We start from the raw sequence: 25,418 nt of genomic DNA, 5'->3' as shown, positions 1-25,418 counted from the left end.
TGCGCTACTCAGTGGGCATGAAGCCTGAGGTGAGGCTATGATTAAACATGACACTTAGGTGAGGTGCCAGTTCATTTTGTACTTCATGTAGTACACAGCCCAATATGTTATCTGGTCCCATGGATGCTTGTATTCTTAGCTTTGGAGAGTGCGGGCTCTACCTGTGTAGCCATGATTACTGGAATTTGGCAATCTTTTGGTATTGACATGGGCCCTTTAGGGGGCGAGAGGGGGGTGAAGTTTGCACTAAATCGATCTGCCAGGATATTGGCAATATCCTTGGGATCAGTATATTTAATACCATTCTGTTGTAGCTCAGAGCATATCTGAGCATTGCCATTTCGATTCTTGACATAACTAAAGAATGCCTTGTGGTTGTCTTCGGAATTTTTGGCAATTTTATTGTCATAGCTAGCTTTGGAGGATTTTATGAGGAATCTCAGCTTCTTACTGAGGCTGCAAACAAACAAACAAACAAACAAACAAACAAAGCAACAAAAAACAAATCAAACAAAGCAAGACAACTAAAAAAAAAAATCTGAGAATACCCTCTAAAATTTTACCTCTTTAAACTTTTCAAGTGACTGCTCAGGACCAAAGACAAACTGCAGAGGGACAACTTCACTATGGCAATGCTGGCGGCCCTGGGATTTGCATACATGATCAGCCACCTTCCGCAAGGTTGAAGTAGTAATGACTGAGGAGTGGCATAGTGCTGACACTATTTCGTCTTCAAGCAGCCAGCGAATCTGGAAGAAAGGAAGAGCACATTTTTATATTAAAAGTTTTAAAAACATTGTATAATGTTATCAAAAAGAAATAAACACAAACTGAATACTTTAAGGGAAAAGAAAGAACAGCAAAGAGGGAAAACTGATGCAAAAAAGGTATGCAAGATATGTTTAAAAAAAGAATATTATGGTAAGTTCTTATGCTATTATTTTATTTCAGGGAAAGTAACATCAAGCATCAAACAGAAGGTTGCCTTAGTAGGAAAAACAAACTCATGCTAATTCAGAAAAATAAGTAAGACAGACCTGCATAGATAGTTACAAAAAATGACCTTATGGATTCAGGCAATGTCAAAGTCACGGTACTTGGATAAAAGATGGCTAATGCTCCAAATGGCAATGACACTAACGTCTGTGGCTCTTAAGACATGTAAGTTAATGGTCAGCCACTAAAGATCAGGTGCAACTTTGCACAGTTTATAAATCACATATACAATACAATGTCTTACCAATTTAAATGACCGCTGTCTGATTACTAGAATTTATAGATGTCTGAGTACTCCATGCAAGATACTTCAGTGTGATCTCTGCAGCATTAAATGTGGGGAGAAGTAGCCCATTATCTCCCCTTTAATCTTCAATTGTGCCTATGCTAAACAGAACTAGAAAATGCACCCACATTCTCACAGCAGAAGTAAAACTAAAATATACATAAAATGTGGTTTTTGCATAAAATGTAAACTGAAAGTCATTAATGTCAATTGTAAGGTGGCGGCTGATGACATTTAAAAAGTTACAATTGTGTACGTAAACTTACCATAACAGTGATGTTTGAATAATCACTCCTGCAATAGCCTAAGCTATATGGGTTATATCCTGCATAGGATATATCAGACGGCATATGGCCAGCTTTCAAAGCTTCAGGGCACCTTCCATGTACCTAAACCATTAGTTAGCTTGACCCGAACTCAGTAAATAGACCAGTTTGGGCACCAAGCCCTTCAGAGCTTTCGTGTGAAATGACAGACTGTGGCTAAATCCTGAGAGGACATCGCTCTGAAAACCAAAACCATATTAAAAAAAAAAAAAAAAAAAAAAAGCTGGGTTGAGGGAGGTGCAGCTACTGCAACAGTGATCATTCAAACATCTGCTGTTATGGTAGGTTTACTTACACAACTGTACTATGCTCTTCATGTTGATGACTACTGCAGCAACCTAAGCTAAATGGATAGGTTACCATAACTTAGAACAGCTGGGAGGTGGAAAGGAGAAGAGTCCAGGAGCCCATGGAGAATGGTCCTAGCAAAGCCTGTCCTAGGCCTGGAAACAGAATCTAGTTTATAGTGCTTTGTAAAAGTATGCACACAGGATTAAGATGTTGCTTCTGGAAGACTTCAGAGGCCAACTCTTTCTGAAAAGCAATAGATGAAGCCAAGACTCTGCCTGGAACAGTTTTGTTCTAGTGGGAATAACAAGAGGTTAGAGACAAAACAACCATTTGGTAATAGTCTGTTTTAACACAGGTTGTCCTTTCTTACTGTCATAAGAAATGAACACCTGATCAGAGTTCTGAAAGATTTTGTTCCGTTAAGATGGTACCCCTTGTCATCCCTGGACAACCAAAATATGAAGTATCCTTTCTCCAACATTTTTGGGTTCACAAAAGAAAACAGGGAGATGGATAGTTTGGCTTAAAGTAAGAAATAGTTATTCTGTCTTATCTGATTGTCCTTTGTTTGGGGTGGGGGTCCAAATTTCTTTTTGGAACCTCACTGATGTTCCTTTTTAAACATCTGCTTACCAGCATTCTGCTGAAACTGTTTACTTTGTTTCTTACCAAAACTGGACGAGGGAGCGGAAAATCTCTAGAAAAATTTAGAGAATGAGGCCTGAAAAAGCAGTGAGATTCCCTGAATCGGCTTACTCCTCTCATCACACTTTTTGAAAGACTGTGCAGCAGAGAGTTCAAAAACGAAACTTGTATACAAACGAGAATTCAAAAGCTCATTTTTGACACCTCCTGCAGGGTTCTGAGAACACAGCCAGCCAAACCTCTTCAAAACAGTACCAGTGACAACAGCTCTGGAAGCAGTACCTACAGTCATAAATACACTTGAAACAATAAGTAGTGACCTGACAAATAAAAGAAAATTAAACTACACAAAGCAAATTTTTCCACACAAGAGGTAACTGGGGACAAAATATTCCTCATACTTTCACAGTTAGTTGATATAAACTATCATTTGAGCTTGGCAATTCAAAATTCTAAAAATCAAAGGTGCAGAAGCATATACTTTCACTTCCTAAACTTATCAATAGCTTTACCAACCTTGTCAGAAGGATTACAGTTAACAAAATGTTTGGCACCAGCTAGATTAACTAAATTTATAGCTGCTTGGTCAAGTCTGGTATTAGTGTATAAAAAAATTAAAGACTGAGGAACTTAGTGCACTCATTCTATCTGCTTTCTTAGGTGCAGCAGGCTGGATATTAGGGAAACCACATGCTGTGGCAAACAATGTTGATAGTTGGGGGGTTAGTTTCTGGATATTCTGGTTGTTGCAAGTCATAATATTTTCTGAAGGACTGAGAAACCTCAGTGTTCCTCAATGAAAACACTGGCACACTGTGGAAAATGTCTCAAAAAAAAAATGAATCCATAACAGGGAGATTAAGATACCATACTATTCTCGGAATCTGTATTAGAAATCTGAGAAAAAAAACAGCATCTCTCCCTTACATTCCCATTCAGATTCAAAATCTTGAATCTCTTCAGGGAAGGAGGAATACCTTTTTCTTTTACCAGAAACCTCATTAGAAGAGTCAATAGCCTGTACAAGACATTGAGCCAAGCTGAATAAATTACAACTGTCCAGAGAAACACACACAGAGAAAGTTAAATGTTTAGTTTTCTCTTTTTGACAGGAAAGCTGGTGCAATTTGACCTACTACTGCCAGCAACAGCTTACCCTGGGATGGACACAACATTCTGGCTAAGCAAGGACACATTCCCTGCCCCTTCTCCCAGATACCAGAGGGTTTCAAAAGAAAAAAAATGAATGGTCTGAGGAACTGAAGAACCAGTTTTGGTAACAACATAGTTACTTCATATGTGACTGTGGAAAATAACTAGCCTGCTGGAATGACAAAGGCTGTTTAGTTACATTTTTCTTTGTGCCGCTAGAAGAAGGTACAACCAAGAAAAGTACAGTTGTGTACACTTACCATAAATGTAGATGTTCGAATGTATTCACTGTTGCAGTTATCACATTTGGGTTATCTGCCTGCAGGTAGCCCTCAGCTGGCCTGAATACCAAAGTCTTGGATTCCTGCATCAGATGCTCTCTCTTCTTCCATGACGTCAGGTCGTCAGGGGTATAAAACAAGCAGCCAACGCCATTACATCAGTTTTTCTTGCCCCAGATGTCAGGCGCCCCCACAATGGGAAGCAAATATATGTTATGGTACACCTCCATCAAAAAGCAAATACATCAGAAAACTTAAACTTAAATATACCAAACAAGAAGGAAAAGAAGAGCCAAGAAAAGTCAGGGGGCTGGAGGGAGGGTAACCAGGACTGCAACAGTGAATACACTCGAACATCTACATTTACGGCAAGTGTACACAACTGTACTATGTTTTTCATGTTTCACTGTTGCAGTCATCACATTTGGGTTGATTCCCAAAGCTAAGGAAGGAAGGAGGAAGTTAGAAAGCATTAGGGCCAGCTATTAAGCCCTGTAAGACTGCAGTGGCAAAACCAGCTCTGGATTTAGAAAAAAAGAGGCATGTGGTAATGCTTGGTGAAGGTATGTACAGAGTTCCAGGTAGCAGCTTCTAGAATGCCCCTGGTAGGAATTCCTCTGAGAAGAGCTGCAGAGGTGGATACAGCCCTGGTGGAATATGATCTTATCCCTTGTGGGGTAGGTTTTCCATGGTGCTTATAGCAGAAATGAATGCATTGGGCTATCGATTTGTTAATGGTTTGCTTTGAAATGGCCTTCCACTCTGCCCCTGCAGCAAAGCCAACTAGCAGCTGTTCAGATTTTCTGAGAGGCTTAGTCCTGTCCAAATAAAATCTAAGTTGTCTGTGTATGTCCAGAGAGTGCAGTATTCGTTCTCCTTTGTTTTGTGGATTAGGGAAAAAAGTAGGCAAATGAATGGACTGATTTAGGGCCAATTAGACACCACCTTGGGCAAAAAGGAAAAATTGGTCCTGAGGGAAACCCTGTCTGCATGGAAGATAATGATGGATTCCACTGCCATGAGGGCCTGTAATTCAGACACTCTTCTTGCTGAAGTGATGGCTAGAAAGAAGGCTGTTTTCCAATAAAGGAATTTCAACTCTGCTGTTGCAGCTGGCTCAAAGGGAGGGAGAGTGAGCTTTTCCAATACAAATTTAAGGTCCCAAGCTGGAGTCGGGGCTATCCTGCGGGGGTCTTAAATTTTTGGCCCCTCTAAGGAACTGTTTTACAGAGGGTGAGAGAAGAGGGGTGGCTCAGTATTATAATGAGCTGAAATGGCAGAGGCATGAATTCTGATTGACGAGAAGGATAGACCTTTCTGGAGCATTTCTGTTAAGTACTGAAGAATATGAGGTAAGCTGTGCACCGTTGTGCCCATCCCCTGAGTCTGGCTCCAGGAACAGTATCTTTTCCACTTTTCAGCATAGGATTTTCTAGTACTAGGCCTCCTTGCCTCCAGAATGACATCCAGCACCTGCTTACTGAGGGATGCTATTGGAGAGCTCAAGGAATTAACCAGACTGCGAGGTTCAGGGTTTGAAGCTGAGGGTGCAGAATCTGGCCCACCTGCTGGGACAGCAGGGAAGGGGTCTGAGGCAGGTGCCATGGTTCCAGCAGTGACATACTGCGCAAGAGGGGGTACCAGTGCTGGCGTGGCCAGTCTGGTACAATCAGTATTGTCCTTGGTTTGTCCTGTTTGATCTTTAGCAGAACCTTCAAAAGGAGAGGCAGAGGGGGAAAGGCTTAAACCGAGAGGCTTTCCCAGGTAAAGGACAGGGCATACACTTTCCAAGCTTGACTGTGGGAAGGCCTTGTGCAGAATTTGTCCAACTGGTAGTTCTGAGGGGAGGCAAACAGGTCTACCTCTGGAGTCCCCCATTTGCTCCTCAAGAGGTTGAATATTTTTGGTTCAAGTTTCCATTTGTGTGGGTCCATGAGATTTCTGCTTAGTTCGTCTGCCAGTGAATTTAGCTTGACTGGCAGGAATTGAGCTTGTAGGTGCACTTGGTAGCTCAAGGCTGTGTTCCACAGAGCCATGGCTAGTCTGCAGAGAGGGTATGAGTAGGTTCCTCCTGCTTGTTTATGTACAACATAACTGTGGTGTTGTCTGTCTTTATAAATAGTTGTCCTGGAAGAATGAGTTCTTTGAAGGCTGTCAGGGAATTCTGTACAGCTAACATTTCTTTCTGGTTGATATGCAGGTGCATCTGTCTCAGGTTCCATTTGCCCTGAATGCAATGCCCTGCCAAGTGAGCCCCCCATGCATAGTCTGATGCGTCTGTTAGGGTTTGGGCGGCAGGAGGTAGAGTGAAAGGGAGCCCCTTGTTGTGACAGCAGATCTCTGCTCACCAAAGGAACTCTGTCTTTATACAAGGAATAATAGGAATCATTGATTCCAGGTCCTGAGAATGTTGACACCATAGGCTTTTTAGATACCATTGTAGTTTCCTCATATGCAGTCTTGCATATGGAATTAGTAGAATGCAAGACGCCATGAACCCCAGGGCTTGCAGAATTTTCCTTGCAGATAGCTGGAGTTTTGTGGGCAATAGTTTGAAGTAGGCTGTCAAATAAACTTGTTTCTCCGGAGTGAGGAAAGCCATCTGGGAAGTTATTTCAAGCTTGCTCCCAGGAATACAATCTGTTAGCAGGGTACTAAGTGAGATTTCTTTTCATTTATGGTGTACCCCAGAGAGGTTAGAAGTTTATTTATGAATGCCAGATGTTGTAATAGGAAGTCCTGGCTTTCTGCCTGAATCAGACAATCGTCCAAGTATGGGTATATATGAATATTTCTCTGCCTGCAAAATGCAATGGCTGGAGGTAGACACTTTGCAAATACCCTGGGTGCAGTAGATAAGCCAAAGGGAAGTGCAGAGAACTGATAGTGCATGGAGCCTGCTCTGAAGTGTAGGTATTTCCTGCAAGATTATCTTATTGGAATGTGCAGGTAAGTTTCCTTTAAGTCTAAGGTTGCCAACTAGGCATCTTTGCATAGCATAGGAAGAAGCTGTTGAAGTGTTAGCATTTTGACATTTGGGATTACCAGAAAGGTGTTTAGAATAGAGAGGTCCAGGATAGGATGCCAGGAGCTGTCTTTTCTGGGCAACAGGAAAATTCTTTAATAAAAACCTTGTCCCCTTTGTTCTGCTGGGACAGGTTGAATAGCCATGATACTTAGAAGAGAGAGAACCTGCTGTTGGGCCTCCGTCCACTGATTTGGAGGTAGGTCTGGCCAACAGTTTGGGGTTGGTAGGGAGTGGAAGTGGAATCTGTATCCTTGGGAAACTATATTCAAAACCCATTTGTCCTGGGTAATGAGTTCCCAGCTTTTTGCATGCAGGGCGAGCTTTCCTCCTAAAGGAGCAGGCAGTTGAGCAGGGCATGGGAGGGTTAAGGTTAAGTCATTGTGCCATTTTTCCGTAGAGGGGTGGCTTACTGGGGTCTATATCATAACCCCGAAAGTTCAATACTTCGAATGCATAAAGACTGAACTGTATGCATCAAAGTATTGAACCATTGAACGTTAATAAATAAATTAGTAAAACAAAAAAAATAAAAATAAAGTGTTTATGCAGGGGGGCAAGCTCCCCTGCACCCCCCACACCCCCCGCTACTTGAATATACCAACTCCGAGATCACACAACATTGAAGTAAACGGAAATCTCCCCTTACGGAGATTTCCGTTTAAACGTTCGCTGTTGTGCCCTTTTGGTAATCTCGTGTCGACAATATCATATTTGATATTGTCAGACTTCGAGATTCTGATATAGACCCAGCTTACTGCTCCCTGCTTTGGAAGTGGAGCCCTCCACTGCTTAGGCCTGTGCGTAGTCTGAGACTGTAACCTAGGTGGTCTGCTGTTCCTGGGTTTGGATTGAGAGGGCCTGGAAGAGACTGGAAAGGACCAATTCTTTGAAGGCCAATACCTACTAAATCTGGGAGGCTGTACTTGTAGGAAATCTTTAACGGTTTGCATAGATTTAGCTTTTTCCTCCTTCCTTTTGAGGGCTTCTTCTGCTTTGTTGCAAAACAGGTGGTCTTGGTTTAACGGAGCATCCAGTAATTTAGCTTTAACATGATCTGGCAAGTTTTGCTCCTTAAGCCAAGCATGCCTTCTAAGTACAGACCCAGTGACAGCAGTCCTGCAAGATGCTTCTAAAGAGTCAAAACCACATTGCAAAGTATGTTTACCAACTTGTTCTGCAGAATGCATTTAATCCTGTAATTCTTTGTGTTCAGCACAGTAAGGAATCAACATCATTTTCTGTTTAAGCAGTCCCATAATATGCTGCTGGTACTTTAACATATGAAATTGGCAATTTAAAGCCCTAATGGCCAAAGTAGCAGAAGTGAATCCCATCTTACCCCATCTGTCTAAGACTCTAGAATCCCTATCAGAAGTAGTAGGATTTTTGGCAGCAGTAGCCTTAATGCCTTTTGGTCCTTGGGACATGCTCTCTGGATCCGCAGTAGGATTCTTGAAGAGGAACTTGTGAGAGTCAGGTACTCTATAATGCCTGTCAGGTTTTCTGGGAGCTGAAGGTAAAGTGTCTGGGGAAAGGCTAGATTCCAAGAAAGCATCATTTACATTGTCCAGAACAGGAGGGATAGCTAAAGGCCTGTGTTGAGGAAGGAGTAAAAATTCCCTAAGCCTCTTTTTGGAGTCAGAGTAATCCTGGTTTTCCCAGCGGAAATGCTCCCTAAGAGTGTGCAAGGTTTCACCAAAAGAAAAGTCTTCTGGAAGGGAAGCAGAAGGAGTGGAAGAAAAGTCTTCTGGAGGGGAAGCAGAGGGAGTGGAATCCTCTGCATCAGAATCCTCATAGGTAGATAAGGGCAAATCCTAGTAATCAGAAGGAACAGAAATATCAGATTACTGATCAGAAGAATTAGAAGGAAAATCAGTTCTAGGTCTCTTAGAGGGGGAAGGCTGGCTTCCCCTAATTAAGCTAATAAGGTCTTCAGCCATTCTAAGCATTTGTTTTTTAGGCAATTGGGCCTGAGCATGCGGTTGGGACGTCAGTTTTCTAGGCGTGGTGCGAGTTTTAGGCCTGGAAGAAGAAAATGGCGTCAGTTTAAAATACAAGTCTGTAAGCCTGAATATACCCTCAGAAGCCGGTGCCTGCACAGCGGCTCCGGACCCATCCAAGGTAGAGACATCCGCAGGTTCCATAGTCGAAGAAGCAAATCGCGGCATACCGGACTCCGAATGGGTCTCAGTAGAGGCCTGCGAATCTGAAGTAGCGGGTATCAGGGGCTGCGAAAGTGCCTCACTGAGTACTGTCGGACTGGCGACTAGCTTAATGGAAGAGTCATTGGCAGTTTTGGACCTATGCAGTCTGTCTCTGTCTTTATCCTTACGTTTTTTTCGGAAGATCGGTAGTCGGATGGCTTAACTAAGCCATTTCAGAGTACTGATACAGAGTACTAAAATAATTTGGTGCAAAGATAGCCCGATGACGAATAGTTCGGGGATTGAACAAGGCACAAAACCGACAGCGAGGGACGTCGTGGTCTGGGCCTAAGCAGGGAATGAAGTATAAATGAAAATCTTTATGAGGTATTTGCTTTCCACAGGCAAGACAATTGTTAAATTTTACTGACATCGGTTGGAGCAAGAAAAAAGATCCCCAACGGGGTACTTATCTTTGTTTGAAGACTTCAGTTCTTAAACTCGAAAACGAAAATTTCAGGATTCGGCTGACCGGCACTTGCAAACTGCTTCTGCTTCTGGCACCGCACAGCAAGAAAGACTGATGTAATGGCATCGGCTGCATGTTTTATTCCCCTGACGACTTGACGTCATGGAAGAAGAGACAGCATCTGACTCAGGAATCCAACACTCTGGTATTCAGGCCAGCTGAGGGCTACCTGCAGGCAGATAACCCAAATGTGATGACTGCAACAGTGAAATACGAAGAACATTCAGCAGTTTGTTACATGGTCATGCCAAAAAATAGGGCTTGTTTAACAGGCAAGCTTAGTAGCAATAGTTGGTAAAACAGGGAATTCATTTTGCCCCCAGACAAAACACAGTAAAAAGCACTTTCAATATTTTTCCACCCTCAAAAAGCAAAATAAATTGTTTCTACATAGAAAAAGTAGTTTTCAACAACTTCTAACTAACCACAAATGTAAAAAAGTGTGCTCAAGTACATAAAAGTAATGTGACAGTCAATAAAATACTTTTTTGTAGCTTTAAAATAATTGTTTTTCACAAAAACTTAAGCAAAAAAGTATTCTGTAAGTTTTTTTCCATGAAGGGAACTTATCTGGCCAGCAATGAAACAGCATTAGCTGACCATCGATCATTGTAAGCCCACAGAAGAGTGAGCTACTTCATGGCAGAAAGGTTTTGAAGGGCTTAGAACACAAACCAGAAAATCGAACTGGACAACCTCTTGCTGTGAGGCGACAACGCTAACTACTGCACCGCCCACACACACACACACACACATATATATATATATATATATATATATATATATATATATATATATATATATATATACACATATATATGTGGATCTACTTCAGTAGATTGACTTACCAAAAAACAGAAGCCCAAATAGCCGGGACGAAAGAACCGAACAGACCAGGACACTGAATATACAAAACATCAAAAGCTAACATCGGGAAAACGGTAAGTTGTCCAACACCACCATGTAACAAACCATATTAAACTCAACCCAATCAAGGGGAGCTTGGCCTTCCACACCCCCTTACTTAAATATACCAGCTCCGAGATTGCACTACAGTGTGGTAAAGGGAAAAGGTCACCATGTTGGCCAACCAACTCTTTTCCCATGTTAAACTTCCACTGTTTTGCCATTCGATGTCCTGATCTTTTCGGTCTCTTCGTCTCAGGTATTTGGGCATCAATTTTCAGGTAAGTCGGTCTACTGAAGTAGACCTATATATATATATATATATATATATATATATATATATATATATATATATATATATATATATAAATATATATAAATAAATGTAGATCTACACACACACACACATATATATATATAAATATATATATATATATATATATATATATATATATATATATATATATATATATATACATACATACATACACACACACACATATACAGAGTCGTACTGTGTGCACTTTCATCTTTCAGTTTGGAAGAAGCAATGCCTTAATGCTGTGCAGTGTCGCAGGAGAACAGAAACAATGTCAGAATGGTAGCATGTGTGAAAATGACATCTGATCTGAAAGAAGAATACATGCCCAACAGATGGGTCTCTTATGTTAACTTTCCCATTCTGCATGTCTACCTGTTGAGGAAGTGATGGTGGTCAGGGACCATTAGTATGGCCTCCTGCTGATGAGGCTTATGACGGAATCCACCAATGGATGGTAAATATGCCTTGCCAGGGAAGTGTGCGGCCCCTCTATGGTTGGCAGCTCTGTCTATTTTCCTGTGGCATGATGCAGCTGTAGCAATCAGTTGAGGCTGTGCTAGAGCATCAGGGTAGGGACTGACTTGGGTGTATTGACTCACTCCTGCTGCAAAACTGCAGATTCACTGCAGCACAAGGCTCAAACCATCAACTACTTGATGATCAAGTTAACCCTGCGATTAGCTAATGTAGTACACTGGCTGTTACAGTTCTTATGTAGGCTGCCTTCTGGCCTGTTGTGACAGGACACTGCAACCAGCAGTTCACCCTATCCCTTGCTAGATGTGACCCCCACCCCACCCCCATACTGTCAAGCCATATACCTTGTGGAAGGTCCAGCTCTCCACATCACCATTTGTCCATCATTTTTGTATGTCCATCCCTTGCTGACCCAACCTTATGAGTGATGTTTCTGTGCTTGCCCCTGGTACCTGACACCCTCCTCTTTCTATATCCAATTTTTCTTGGATGCTTTATCCATCTTCTGATCTTTCTTTATATGGAAAAAGGGGATTTTATCCCCAAAAAATTAACTCTGGCTTCCCAACCCAAACTTCCACTCTCCTTGTGTGTTTACCTATGCATGCTGTCATCCTATTTCATACTACATTATGCACCCCTTTTTACCCTGCTTTTTCATTGCTAGTTGTGGTTATACACTTTTCAGTCATTCAGAAACCTTATGAAAAACAGGTACTTGACAGCTTGTGTGCTTCACAGCATGGCTACCAATTCTACAAATATTTTTCTGGCGTGCTACTGAGTGCTTACACTCTTATGTAAGCCTTGTATATTATTAATACAAAACTTCCAACATCAGGCAGAGAATACCTTTGAGTCTTACAACATGCTTATTCTTTTCTGAAAAGTAATACAACAGGTGGGCACTTTGGTGCAGTTCTGCCACTGTAGCACTGCTCAGTACGTCTCAGCACAAAAGGAAAGCTTGCTCCACAGAAATGCCTGCCAAAGATTTCAAAATGTGCAAATCATATGGATACTTGCTTTTCATCCAATGCTCTTAAAACTGGGAATAGATTATCTTGACATCAGGTATGTTCCAAAGCTCTTTCAGTTTAAGAAAAGCATTAAAATGTTGCCTTACTACTAACTACAATTTTCACTGCGTGTTAGGCAAAATTGAATTTCCATTATGTTGTTTTGCTCACTTGCATTTTGATTTAGAGCAGTTTGAGTTTATATTAACACAATTCACTCTGATGTACTGTAGCTTGAGTTTGTCACATAACAGCTTGTGTTACTAGCATTTCTTCAAAATTTCCTCTCAGAAAAGATGACTTAACAGCTACATCACCTTTTCACTCTTTACTCATAGCCTTAATCTGCAGTCAACACACTTTCACCCCCCACACACACACACAATGGACTACTCCTACTTGTTTTATTTGGAGACAAGGTTCCTCTTTCTACTGCTGAACCCATCTCAGGTTCTGATGGTGGTCGCTTTGCTTGAGGACTGAGAAAGTCTTTATAAGTGATCACCAATGTAGGGGAAGTGAAATGTTTGAGAAATATTAACCTGCTTGTTGAAGGTGGTATTAAAGCTCAAAACCTTAATGGTGATGCAATACAATCAGCATGTGATACTGCAGACAGAGAGACAGAAAGAGATGTACTAGTACTCCCTGTGCTAAGAAGTACACTCCTATCACAGTACTAACACCATATCACCTGCTGGTAGGGTGCGTCTCCCAAAAATAAAATAAAAGATCTTTGAAGAAATGCTAAGAAAGGATTCAGGAAATGAAACTGTTGTACCCAACCAGTACCAAGGGCCATACAAAATAAGAGCCTGTGAATTAAAGATGCATCATCTGTCAACTGGCAGTGTGAATGGTGGCTCTAGGTGATGGTCATTGTTGATGTGATGCCCAAACCCCATGTACAAAATGGGGGAAAGGGGACTGATGCAAATGCAGACACATCATTCTGTCTGAAACACAGCTTATTAATGTAGGGACATACTTAATCTCAAATATACCCGTTTCTGAGTAACAGAAACACAGTATCTAGAATAAACAATTCAGTGATTATTGTGAAGATGAAGCACAGACACTTGGAATGGTCAGGCTCCAGGCTAAAGTACGGCACACAAGTGATCAACACTCTAATATGCAATCCCAAATATACATATTTTTGATTCCAGGGTTTTTCATTTAAATATCAAGACTACGGTATCACAGGGATGTCTCCTTTCTCAGACATACAGTAATCTCAACAGTTTGTATACATCGCAGATATGAGAGATGCAAGAATCTTGCCCCCCCCAAAAATATCTTACTCTCAGCTAATAAAAAGATATGAACGGTCACTATCCTATTTTCTAGAATTTACATCATCCGTTAAACATTAGGCTTGATCTAACTTTATCCTTTGAAGTCCACACTGAATTAGTTGCCCATAAATCCCAGTCATCTTAAAGCATGCCACCAGATATCCCATCTGTTAGCCACAGAAGTGAGAATACCAGCTACAGCAAAAATATTTTATTTCAAAACCAGAATATGCACTACAGATAACAGCACCTCACTCCAACAAAAATACCCAAATACTACAGGCAGAAGCCAAGAAAAGTTGGAGATTTGAATTTTAGCACCCTCTAGGAAGCCATCCATGTGACCTGCAAAATGAACTACACTGGCTCAACATAACTGTACAGTGTAACTACTTTTGAACTCCTTGCAGGTTACAATAATAAACTTATATTATTAACCATAACTTACAAAATACCTCACTACTAAACAGACAATACACTCCTTATGAAACACTGATAATAACATCAAAGACCTAATAAGGCTACCATATGACACAGCTGCTGGTAAAACAGCATTAAGTTAATTATGATCAGCTTCATAAAGCAGCATCCCAGTTCATATAATGCCTGAAAATACAACTGATACATTCAGAATAAAAATGAAAAACCAACACAGGAAGCAATGTACATGTACAATCTTCAAAGATTATTGTTATGCACATCTTATACATTTAACACAATGCTATCATATGCTGTAGAGAAACATCATTCTATTCACATAAACCAACATAAGCTTTAATGTACTGACATATGTTTATAGGTTATGAACCTACGAACCTATACACATAAACCAACATAAGCTTTAATGTACTGACATATGTACAAGAGAGAGTCCATTATCCGAAACATCAATTATCCGAACCCAGCCTTCCAAATTTTTCGAGTAGGAAAAATCATAAAGTCTGAACATGAAACATTACAAGTATTAGCTGGTGCATGTTTTTTTGAACTTGCAGTCCGTTTGTGTTTGAAAAATATTCTTTATTGTCCACTGGAATTGCTGAATGGTTGAAAAGGGTATTCTCTGAATGCAGAAAAAAACAAGATTTTAGAAGTTTTTTATCTAATTCAATGTATGTTTGATTATCCAAACTACCCTAGGTCCCAATTAGTCCGGATAATTGACTCTCTACTGTATTAACATAAACTGAATCACATTTTAAATAGGTCACTATGGCTGTAATATATGTTAAAGTGAACTGTTTGTCTGAATGCAACATTGTTCTTCTGAAACATGTTGTGTACATCACCTCCTCAGTCATGAAGCTCGGATTGTGCTGAAAAGGGTTAAATGACCAACTCACCCACCTAGTTAACAAATAAATAAATAAGTACATTCTTGTGTATGTCAGTGCATGGGACTTAAGAGCTGTAGTGCTTCTCTGTTAAAACATACTGGTCCTGACAGCAGTGGACAAAACATCTGAAAGAATGTAATATTCTACTAATATAAAATGTGACATAATGGGAAAACAGAAGTTTGTAATTCGATATACCAGCAGCACCTGCAACATTAAATCAGTGAAGATATGCTTATTTAGAGGAAATGTATGCTTTAATCAGACATATTAAGAAAAAGGGTAGTTTAATCATACCTCACTCATAGTTGCTTCAACAGCCTGTTTGTGCACAGCAGGAAGTCTGGACAATGGATCAAATGCAGAACTACATGCAATCAAAGAGAGAGACAGACTACATTTTAGTTAGCCACACTAAATATATAATGCATTAGAAAACAAACTTTAACAGTTATATAATGATTGCATCAAACAATATAACTGTCAAGGATGGTGCTGAGAATGTAAAGAACACCATTTAATTACACAAGTAGCTACCACAGCTTTGCATCTTAACAGTACTACATTTGTCAAATACTCGTATAGTGAACCTTAATAAGCTAGGTAACTCCCTTTAGCAAAGCTCAACACAGCAATCAGTTTATGGAGTTTATTTCTAAGAGGACTTTTTTTTTTGCAGATTATTGAACAAGAACCATAAAACCAGTGAAACCCTGCTCTTAAGATCCTTCCAGTCAGAATCTGTACAACATTTTGAGAAGGAAAAGGATATCAGTAGAGGATGAAAACAATAGAAAAGGGAAAACCAGAGCAAAATGCAAGGCAATACACGCAAAAACCTAGAAAAAAAATAAGGAGAAATCAGACATGTTCCTGAAGATCTGCAGCATGGGCGCCGGAACCTTAGGGCGGGGGTGGGGTGGGATGAGAGCCCCCACACACACGCACTTTCAAAAGCTGCCCAATGAGCTCTAAAACTGTTGCCAGAACAGACTACAAGGAAACATTTAACCCACTGATGTTTTCAAGGTAACTGCAAGCTCATGCAGTCAGAAAAAGTCGATTTGAGTAATAAATCATCGTCTTCCAACTGCCCAAGCTTATGATTACTGTGGAAAATGCCTGTGCAAGTGTTTTTTTTGAGGCATATTGATCAAATTTTCATCAAAAATTCTAGTCAAAGCCAAATATAACATCAGGCATGAAAGCTCAAAACTAAGGATAATGTTTAAACATTATAAATTCATTTAAAAATGTAATACAGCAGGTTTTGCATCAACATGCATTTTCTGAACAATAGAAATATGAAACTTTCATGTCTGGCATTACTGATTGACTGTAACCTTCAGCAGCAATCCTCTGAATTTTTGCTTAAGAATTCTGGACAAGACCAAAAATATCGACAGGGATAAAGTGCTAAAATCAGGGAAGGATTTTAACTACTGCTCTTACAAACTTCAAAAGCTGCACTTTCTCAAGGATATGAAGTCTCAAACATTTCATTATCTGGTGAACACAGTTCCTCAATGGAGAAAAAAATAACTTTATGAGGAAAAGACCAAACATATGAGGCAATAATCTGGGCATTCTGCAAAATTCTGGAGAGTTGAGAGGTATGATCCTCCTGAGTGATTTACCAGAAAATCAAACATTTTACAAAGGACAGGGCAAAAATATGAGGCAAAATCAAAGCCAGTTTGCAAAATTCTGGACAGGTTATTTCTGTTTGTTTACCAGGTAAGTGGACTGGTCTATTGACCCCTTTCAGCCACAACCTGGGATCAAGAGCAGTAAACACAGCAATTGACATAAGTACAATAAGACATTACATGCATGTACATACTTTGCACATACTTTATAAAGTTCAGAGGTATGCTCAACAAGTCAGGTTTGATTTACATAAGTTGATGCAGACGTGCATGTTTATTGCCTATCGCCCACCCAGTATCAGGATTGTTTTTGGCTCTCCTGCCTAATAACAAACAAAAACAAAAACTGCTAAGGCACTAAAACAAGAAAAGTAATGTATATCAAACCACACCAGTGTCAAAATGGAACTCACTTTATTAAATAAATAAAAGCAGTGACTAAGAGCTTTCACCCACCATTCCAAGAGCATCATCAGAGTCACAACATTACTGCACACAGTTCATTAAATACATTCTTAAATTAAACAATTAATTAAGCATTAATTAAATAATTAAGCATGATGCTTTCTACCCTTATCGAACTGTTTTTTTTAATTAATAACCATAAGTGAATATAACACTCCATTACCAAATAAAATATACAGAAGTACATTTCATAGGAGTCAGACTGATGTCCTTGCAGCAATCATGCTGCTGTATTTAATTATTCTTTCTCTTAAACCCACTTTATCCTAGTCAGAATCATTATGGGGGTAGGCAGAGATTTTCTGATAAGCTACAGGAGGTAAGCCATAAAAAAATGGTAGTTTCATAGATGTTCCAAGGCCAATGAATTATGACCACTCGTGCCTTGCCAGTACCCTCTCTGTCAGGCAGCACCTCCTTTCTCCAGGAGGGTCATACCAGTCTAACCCAGAGTAAATTTGTGGATACGCATCTAGTTTGTTTAAAGTAAGATAGTGAGTTGCACTACCTAACATGCAGGGGAGGTTTATTCTAAAAGTTTGGGAGACACTGCCTTACACTGTCCTGTATTTTGTTGGTGAAGGTTTAGGTCCCTGGTTCTAGTATTGGTAGAGATACTAGACTTGCAGAGAAACAGAACGTCCAGATCAACTGAGTCTCTAGTGTGCAGTAAGTAAGACAGAAATCTCCCCCCTCAAAAGTCTATATGACACCGAATAAAGGGGTACAGGCTTCTAGCCTATCTTGGTAGCTAAGGGACTTTAGGCCTGTGATAATTTTTCTTAGGAATCTTTGTGGTTTTGCTAATTGTTTGATATGATTAATGAGGTACACCCCTAAGGAAGCACTGTACACGATAACTGTCCTAATCAGTCCTGAGTATAAGGGAGTGATTACCTCTTTAGAATGTGATGATATTCTTTGGCAATTAGATGGATTAAATAAAAGGATTTCCTGATAATCTCTATTAAATGATGGTCAAAAGAGGGGACACTACTAGCCAAGTACCTAGGTCCTTGACAAACTTTTCATTTTGTAGTTGTGTGTCATTTACACAATATGATGAGGGGATGGGATGTCTACAACAGGTGATGATAGTACACTTTTTAGCATTTAGTTTGAGACCGTTTTTAGTACATCATGGGTTTGCTAGGGAGAGTTCAGTTAGGAAAGGCTGGGAGTCATAGAGTAACTTAACAACAACCTCCAGTTAGCAGCCATCTACAAACTTTGTTAGCCAAAGGTCTTGGCTGTCCACTTGGAGATCTGAGAAGTAAATATCAAAAAGGAAATGTCCTACCACCAAGTCTTGAGGGACACCAGTGGTCACTTTCATACATTCTAATTGGGCACCTGTAACTCCCACTGTATGGGTTCAATTTTTCAGCCAGTTTGCTATCCATCTTATCACACGCAGGTTGATTTTTAAAGAAATTAGCTTTTGTGTGATGCCAGCATGGGGAATGGTGTTGAAGAATTTGTTTTGATCAAAATACGCCATGTGTACTGCTTGGCACTATTTACAGCCTCTGTAAACCCTCTGAATAAGTTTAACAGGTTAAATAGACAGGATCTACCCTTCATGAAGCCAAACTGTTTAGGGGCCAAGTCTAATAACGTTCTTGATATCACAGTTTATGAGTTTAGTTAATTGTAAAACACCCCATGTTTTGTAGTTGCAGCTTGTAAGGCTGAAATTACTGTAATTACCAAGGTCAGTTGTAAGGCCACCCATATGGAGGGACATCACCACTGCAGTGCATCACTCATCAAGGAGAAAAACATTGTCCAAATTTAAGTTAAACCACCCGAGGACTGCATCTGCAGGGGCATGTTAAGCATTCTTTATTAAGCAACCAGGTATACATGCAGTAGCAAATACAGATACAATCAAAAGGACTGATGTAATTCAGAAATCCAAAAAAACAAGCATCTTGCTTTTTTTTTTCTTACCCAAATGAGATAAAATGTTTTATGGAGTGTAATAAACCTTGTTGATAACCTGCGTGATGTACTTAAATGGGGCAGTCCCTGACAGTACGGAATATTTTCACTCTGGCCTTTGATGAAATGAAACCCTGGGAAAAGGATTCCATTGCCCCCCCCCCCACACACACACACACACACACACTGTCCACTGTCTACCCTGCATGCCCCCAGTATGCTCCCTACTTCTCCCCATCCTGGCCTTACCACACCATTCAGATGAATTTTTTGTTTTGTTTTCTTATACTTTGCTGCACTCTTCAGATTTTTCCAGCCTTCTTTCAATGTATCTTAACTGGCCAAGACTGTACCAAAATAAACAAAGAGGAAATAATCAAATTAAGCCAGAGGTCTCAGACTCCCAGAAGCTATTGGGTTCTAGATGCCGAGTTGCATTTTAGAGATTTTTTTTTCAAACCTTTTGAGCCAGGCTATCTGAACAAAAACTGTGGCTAAAGAAGGAAATTTATTCTTACTCTTCAGTTTCTTCCAGCATCCTTTCAACACTCCCTAAATGGTCAAAAGTGTACTGTAATAACTGGAGGAAATAACACAATCAAGCTGATAATCTGGAGGCTGCTTGAGCCCCAGGAGTCAAGGGGTTCTAGATACTGTGAGATACACTTCCACAGCCTTTTGCTAAAATTAAGGACCGGACAAAAATCATGACTACGTAAAGAAATTCAGTCTTATTTTTCCTTTCAAGGGATAAATAAGTTGTGCCCAAGACTTAGTGATCAAAACTGACAAAAAGTAGTTCCATAAAAACTGGAAAATAAATAATTGCAAAGATAAACTAATCACATCTTAGAAAGTACAGTTGTGTACACTTACCATAAATGTAGATGTCTGAGTGTATTCACTGTTGCAGTCATCACATTTGGGTTAGCCTGATTATCAAAGTCTTGGGTCCTGCGTCAGTTGCTGTCTCATCTTCATGACGTCAGGTAGTCAGGGGTATAAAGCATGCAGCCGACGCCATTACATCAGTTTTTCTTGCCCCAGATGTCAGGTGCTCCCATAATGGGAAGCAATTATATATACAAGGTTACACCTCCAACAAAAAAGCAAATACACCAAAAAGCTTTAAGCATAGTAAACAAGAATAGAGGTATAGCCAAAATAAGTCAGGGGGCTGAAGGGTGGGTAACCAGGACTGCAACAGTGAATACATGCGAACATCTACATTTATGGCAAGTGTACACAAGTGTACTATGTTCTTCATGTTTCACTGCTGCAGTCATCACATTTGGGTAGATTTCAAAAGCTAAGGATGGGAGGAGGAAATTAGATAGCATTAGGACCAGCTATAAGGCCCTGCAAGACTGCAGTGGCAAAGCCAGCTCTGGATTTAGAAAAATTGGCAAATGATAATGCTTGGTGAAGGTATGTACAGAACTCCAGGTAGCAGCTTCTAGGATATCCCTGGTAGGGACACCTCTGAGAAAGGCTGTAGAGGTAGATGCAGCCCTGGTTGAATATGGTCTTATCCACTGTGGGGTAGGTTTTCCATGGTGCTTATAGCAGAAATGAATGCAATGGCCAATCCATTTAGAAATGGTTTGCTTTGAAATGGCCTTCTCCTCTGCCCCTGCAGCAAATGCAACCAGCAGCTGTTCAGATTTCCTGAGAGGTTTAGTCCTGCCCAAGTAAAATCTAAGTTGTCTGCACATCTAAGGAGTGCAGTATTCGTTCTCCTTTGTTCTGTGGATTAGAAAAGAAGGTTGGCAAATGAATGGACTGATTAAGAGCCACACTGGACACCACCTTAGGCATGAAGGAGGGATTGGGCATGAAGGAGGGATTGGTTCTGAGGGACACCATGTCCACATGAAAGATGATGAAAGGGCTCCACTGCCATAAGGGCCTGTAATCCAGACACCCTTCTTAATGGCTAAAAGGAAAGCTGTTTTCCAAGAAAGGAATTTCAACTCTGCATTGGCAGCTGGCTCAAAAGGAGGTACAGTGAGTTTTTCCAATACAAAGTTAAGGTCCCAGGCTGGAGTAAGGGCTCTGCTGGGTGGTCTTATGTTTTTGGCCCCTCTGAGGAACTGCTTCAGCAGTGGATGAGAGAAGAGGGGTAGTTCTGTGTTGTAATGAGCTGACATGGCTGAGGCATGAATTTTGATGGAGGAAAAGGAAAGGCCCTTGTGAAGCATCTCAGTTAAGTATTGAAGAATCTGAGGTAAACTGGGCGCTGCTGTGCCCATCCCATGAATTTGGTTCCAGGAACAGAATCTTTTCCATTTTTCAGCATACGATTTTCCAGTACTAGGCCTCCTTGCCTCCAGAATGATATCCAACACTTGGTTACTGAGGCATGGTAACGGAGATATCAGGTAATTAGCCAGGCTGCCAGGTTCAGGGTTTGAAGCTAAGGGTGCAGAATCTGGCCCTCCTGCTGGGACAGCAGGGCAGGGGTCTGAGGCAGGTGTCATGGTGCCAGCAGTGACACACTGCACAAAAGGAGGTACCAGTGTTGGCGTGGCCACTCTGGTGCAATCAGTATCATCCTTGGTTTGTCCTGTTTGATCTTTAGTAGTACCTTGGAGAGGAGAGGCAGAGGTGGAAAGGCATAAACTGAAAAGTTTTTCCAGGTGAAGGACAGGGCATCCACTTTCCAAGCTTGTTTGTGGGGAGTCCTTGTGCAGAATTTGTCCAATTGGTAGTTCTGGGGGGAGGCAAACAGGTCTATCTCTGGGATCCCCCATTTGTTTCTCAACATGTTGAATATCTTTGGTTCCAGTTTCCACTCGTGTGGGTCCATGAGATTTCTGCTTAGTTTGTCTGCCAGTGTATTTAGCTTTCTTGGCAGGAATTGAGCCTGTAGGTGCACTTGGTAGCTCAAGACTGTGTTCCACAGAGCCATGTCTAGTCTGCAGAGAGGGTATGAGTGGGTTCCCCCCTGCTTGTTTATGTACCACATAACAGTGGCATTGTCCATCTTTACCATTAATTGTCCTGGAAGAATGTGGTCTTTGAAGACTGTCAGAGCATTCTGTACAGCTAACATTTCTTTTTGAAAGATATGCAGGTGCATTTGACTTGTGTTCCATTTGCCCTGAATGCACTTCCCTGCCAAGTAAGCCCCCCCCCCACCATGCATAGTCTGATGCGTCTGTTGTTAGGGTTTGGGTGGCAGGAGGTAGAGTGAGCCTCTGCCCAACAAAGGAACTCTATCTGTAGGCAAGGTATGATAGGGATCATTGCTTCTAGATCCTGAGAATCTAGGCTTTTTAGATACCATTGCAATTTCCTCATATACAGTCTTGCATACGGAATTAGGAGAATGCAGGAGGCCATGAACCCCAAGGCTTGCAGTATTTTCCTTGCAAATAGCTGGGTCTTTGTGGCCAGTAGTTTGAAGTAGGTTGTCAAATGAACTTGTTTCTCTGGCGTGAGGAAAGCCACCTGGGAAGTTGTGTTCAAGCTTGCTCCCAGGAATACAATTTGTTGGCAGGGTACAAGATGTGATTTCTTTTCATTTATGGTGTACCCCAGAGAAGTTAGCAATTTCTGTACAAATGCCAGATGATTCAATTGTATGTCCTGGCTTTCTGCCTGAATTAGACAATCGTCCAGGTATGGGTATATTTGAATATTTCTTTGCCTGCAAAATGCAAAGACTGGAGCTAGGCATTTTGTGAATACCCTGGGTGCAGTAGATAAGCCAAAGGGCAGTGCAGAGAATTGATGGTGCATGTAGCCTGCTTTGAAGCGTAGATATCTTCTGCAAGATTCCCTGATTGGGATGTGCAGGTAGGCTTCCTATAAATCCAGTGTTGCCAACCAGGCATCCTTGCCTAGCACAGGAAGCAACTGGTGAAGAGTTAGCATCTTGAATTTTGAGATCACCAAAAAAGTATTTAGGATACAGATGTCCAGGATAGGACGTCAGGAGTTGTATTTTCTGGGTACCAGAAAAAGTCTTGAGTAGAAACCTTGTCCCCTTTCCTTTTCTGGGACAGTTAGAATAGCTCTGATACTTAAGACAGAATTTGCTTTTGAGCCTCTGCCCACTGATTTGGGGGTAGATCTGACCAACCGTTTGGGGTTGATAAGGTATGGAAGTGGAATCTGTATCCTTGGGAAACTATATTTAAAACTCATTTGTCCTGGATAATGAATTCCCAATTTTTTTGCCTGCAGGGCAATCTTTCCCAATAAAGGAGCAGTCAAGTTGTGCAGGGCTTGGAAGTTTTAAAGTCAAGTCATTGAGACAGTTTACCATAGAGGGGAGTCTTACTACTCACTGCTTTGGAAGTGGAAGCCCCCCACTGCTTAGTCCTGCGAGTACCTTGGGACTCAAGCCTGGGTGTTTTGCTGGTTCTGGGTTTGGACTGAGGAGGCCTGGAAGAGGCAGGAAAGGACCAATTCTTAGAAGGCCAATGCCTACTAAATCTGGGCAGCTGTACTTGCAGGAAATCTTTAACAGTTTGCATAGATTTAGCTTTTTCCTCCATCTTTTTAAGTACTTCTTCTGCTTTGTTGCCAAACAGGTGGTCCTGGTTTAAGGGAGCATCCAGCAATTTAGCTTTAACATGCTCTGGCAAAGATTGCTCCTTAAGCCAAGCATGCCTTCTAAGTACAGACCCAGTGACAGCAGCATCAAACTCTCTCTAGTGAATCAAAACCACATTGCAAGTATGTTTTCCAACTTGTTCAGCAGAATGCATTAAATCCTGTAAATCTTTATTTTCAGCACAGTCACGAATCAACATCATTTTTTGTTTAAACAATCCAATAACATGCTGCTGATACTTTAACATATGAAACTGGCAGTTTAAGCCCCTAATGGCCAAGGTTGCAGACGTTTATACCTTCTTACCCCAATTATCCAGCACCCTGGAGTCTCTAATCAGAGGGGGTAGGATTTTTGGCAGTAGTAGCCTTAATGCCCTTGGGTCCCTGTGAAATGGTCTCAGGATCTGCAGTAGGATTTTTAAAGAGGAACTTGTGAGAGTCAGGAACCCTGCAATGTCTATCTGGTTTTCTGGGAGCAGGAGTAAAGAGTCAGGGGCCAAGCTAGATTCTGAAAAGGCATCATCAACAATGTCCAGTACAGGGGGGAATAGATAAAGGCCTGTGTTGGGGCAGAAGTAAGAAATCCCTAAGCCTCTTTTTAGAGTCAGAGTAATCCTGGCTTTCCCAGCGAAAATGCTCCCTAAGAGTATGCAAGGCATCACCAAAAGAAAAATACTCTGGAGAGGAAGCAGTGGGAATAGAGTCCTTTGTATCAGAATACTCACAGGTAGATACGGGTAAATCCTGGTCATCAGTGGAAACAGAAATTTCAGAATACTGATCAGAAGAATCATAAGCAAACTCAGTCCTAGGTCTCTTATAGGGGAAGGTTGGCTTCCCCCTTTTAAAGTAATAAGGTCTTCAGCCATTCTTATAATTTTTTGCACATAGAGGTCTGACCATGTGGTCTGTGTGTCAGTTTTCTAGGCATGGATCGAGTTTTAGGCCTTGAAGAAGAAGATGGCATTGGTTTAATATGCACGTCAGTACACCCTCAGAAGCTGGTGCCTGCACAACGGCTCTGGACCCATCCAAGGTAGAGACATCCGCAGGTTCCACAGCTGAAACATCTCGCGACATACCAGACTCCGAATGGATCTCAGTAGAGGCCTGCAAATTTGAAGTAGCGGGTATCAGGGGCTGCGAAAGCGCCTCAATGAGTACCGGCGAACTGGCGACTAGCTTAGGAGAAGCGTCGTCGGCAGCTTTGGACCTATGTGGTCTGTCTCTGTCTTTATCTTTGCATTTTTTCGGAATGTCAATAGTCGGGTGGCTTACCGAAAACATATCTGGGTAATTGAACCAAGTACCAAAGTATTTAGAAGCATAAATATACCGACAACGAATAGTTCGTTGTTTAAATAAGGCAAAAAACTGACAGCAAGGTATGTCGTGATCAGGGCCTAGGCAAGGAATACAGTATGAATGAAAATCTTTATGAGGTATTTGCTTTCCACAAGAAATACAATTATTGACTTTTACTGACATCGGTTTAGAGCAAGAAAAAGTTTCCCGAACGGGGTATTTAGCTTACAGTTTAAGACTTCGGTTCTGAAACTTGAAAATGAAAATTTCAGGAGTTGGCCGATCGGCACTTGCGAACTGCTTCTGCTTCGGGCACCGCACGGCAAGAAAGACTGATGTAATGACGTCGGCTGCATGCTTTATACCCCTGACTACCTGACGTCATGGAAGATGAGACAGCAACCGACGCAGGACCCAAGACTTTGATAATCAGGCTGACTGAGGGCTACTGC

At 41.1% G+C, this 25,418-nt stretch overlaps 1 protein-coding gene across 2 annotated transcripts in view; it reads right to left on the bottom strand.

The window, feature by feature from the left end:
- Positions 1 to 25,418, bottom strand: part of SZT2 (SZT2 subunit of KICSTOR complex) — a 3,556,133-nt gene that overhangs the window by 2,074,499 nt on the left and 1,456,216 nt on the right. For both annotated transcript variants that reach the window (XM_044085412.1, XM_044085413.1), the window contains exons 35-36: positions 15,335 to 15,404; positions 564 to 749 (exon numbers count right to left, since the gene is read on the bottom strand). In XM_044085412.1, the coding sequence (XP_043941347.1) occupies positions 564 to 749; positions 15,335 to 15,404 (256 nt within the window). The remainder of the gene's footprint in view (positions 1 to 563; positions 750 to 15,334; positions 15,405 to 25,418) is intronic.

This window comes from Protopterus annectens, chromosome 10.part0 (genome assembly GCF_019279795.1).
Source record: "Protopterus annectens isolate FY-2018-M chromosome 10.part0, PAN1.0, whole genome shotgun sequence".
In the NCBI taxonomy this organism is placed as follows: domain Eukaryota; kingdom Metazoa; phylum Chordata; order Ceratodontiformes; family Protopteridae; genus Protopterus; species Protopterus annectens.
Note: the sequence above shows the minus strand (reverse complement) of the source record. Positions and strands in the feature narration are given on the sequence as shown.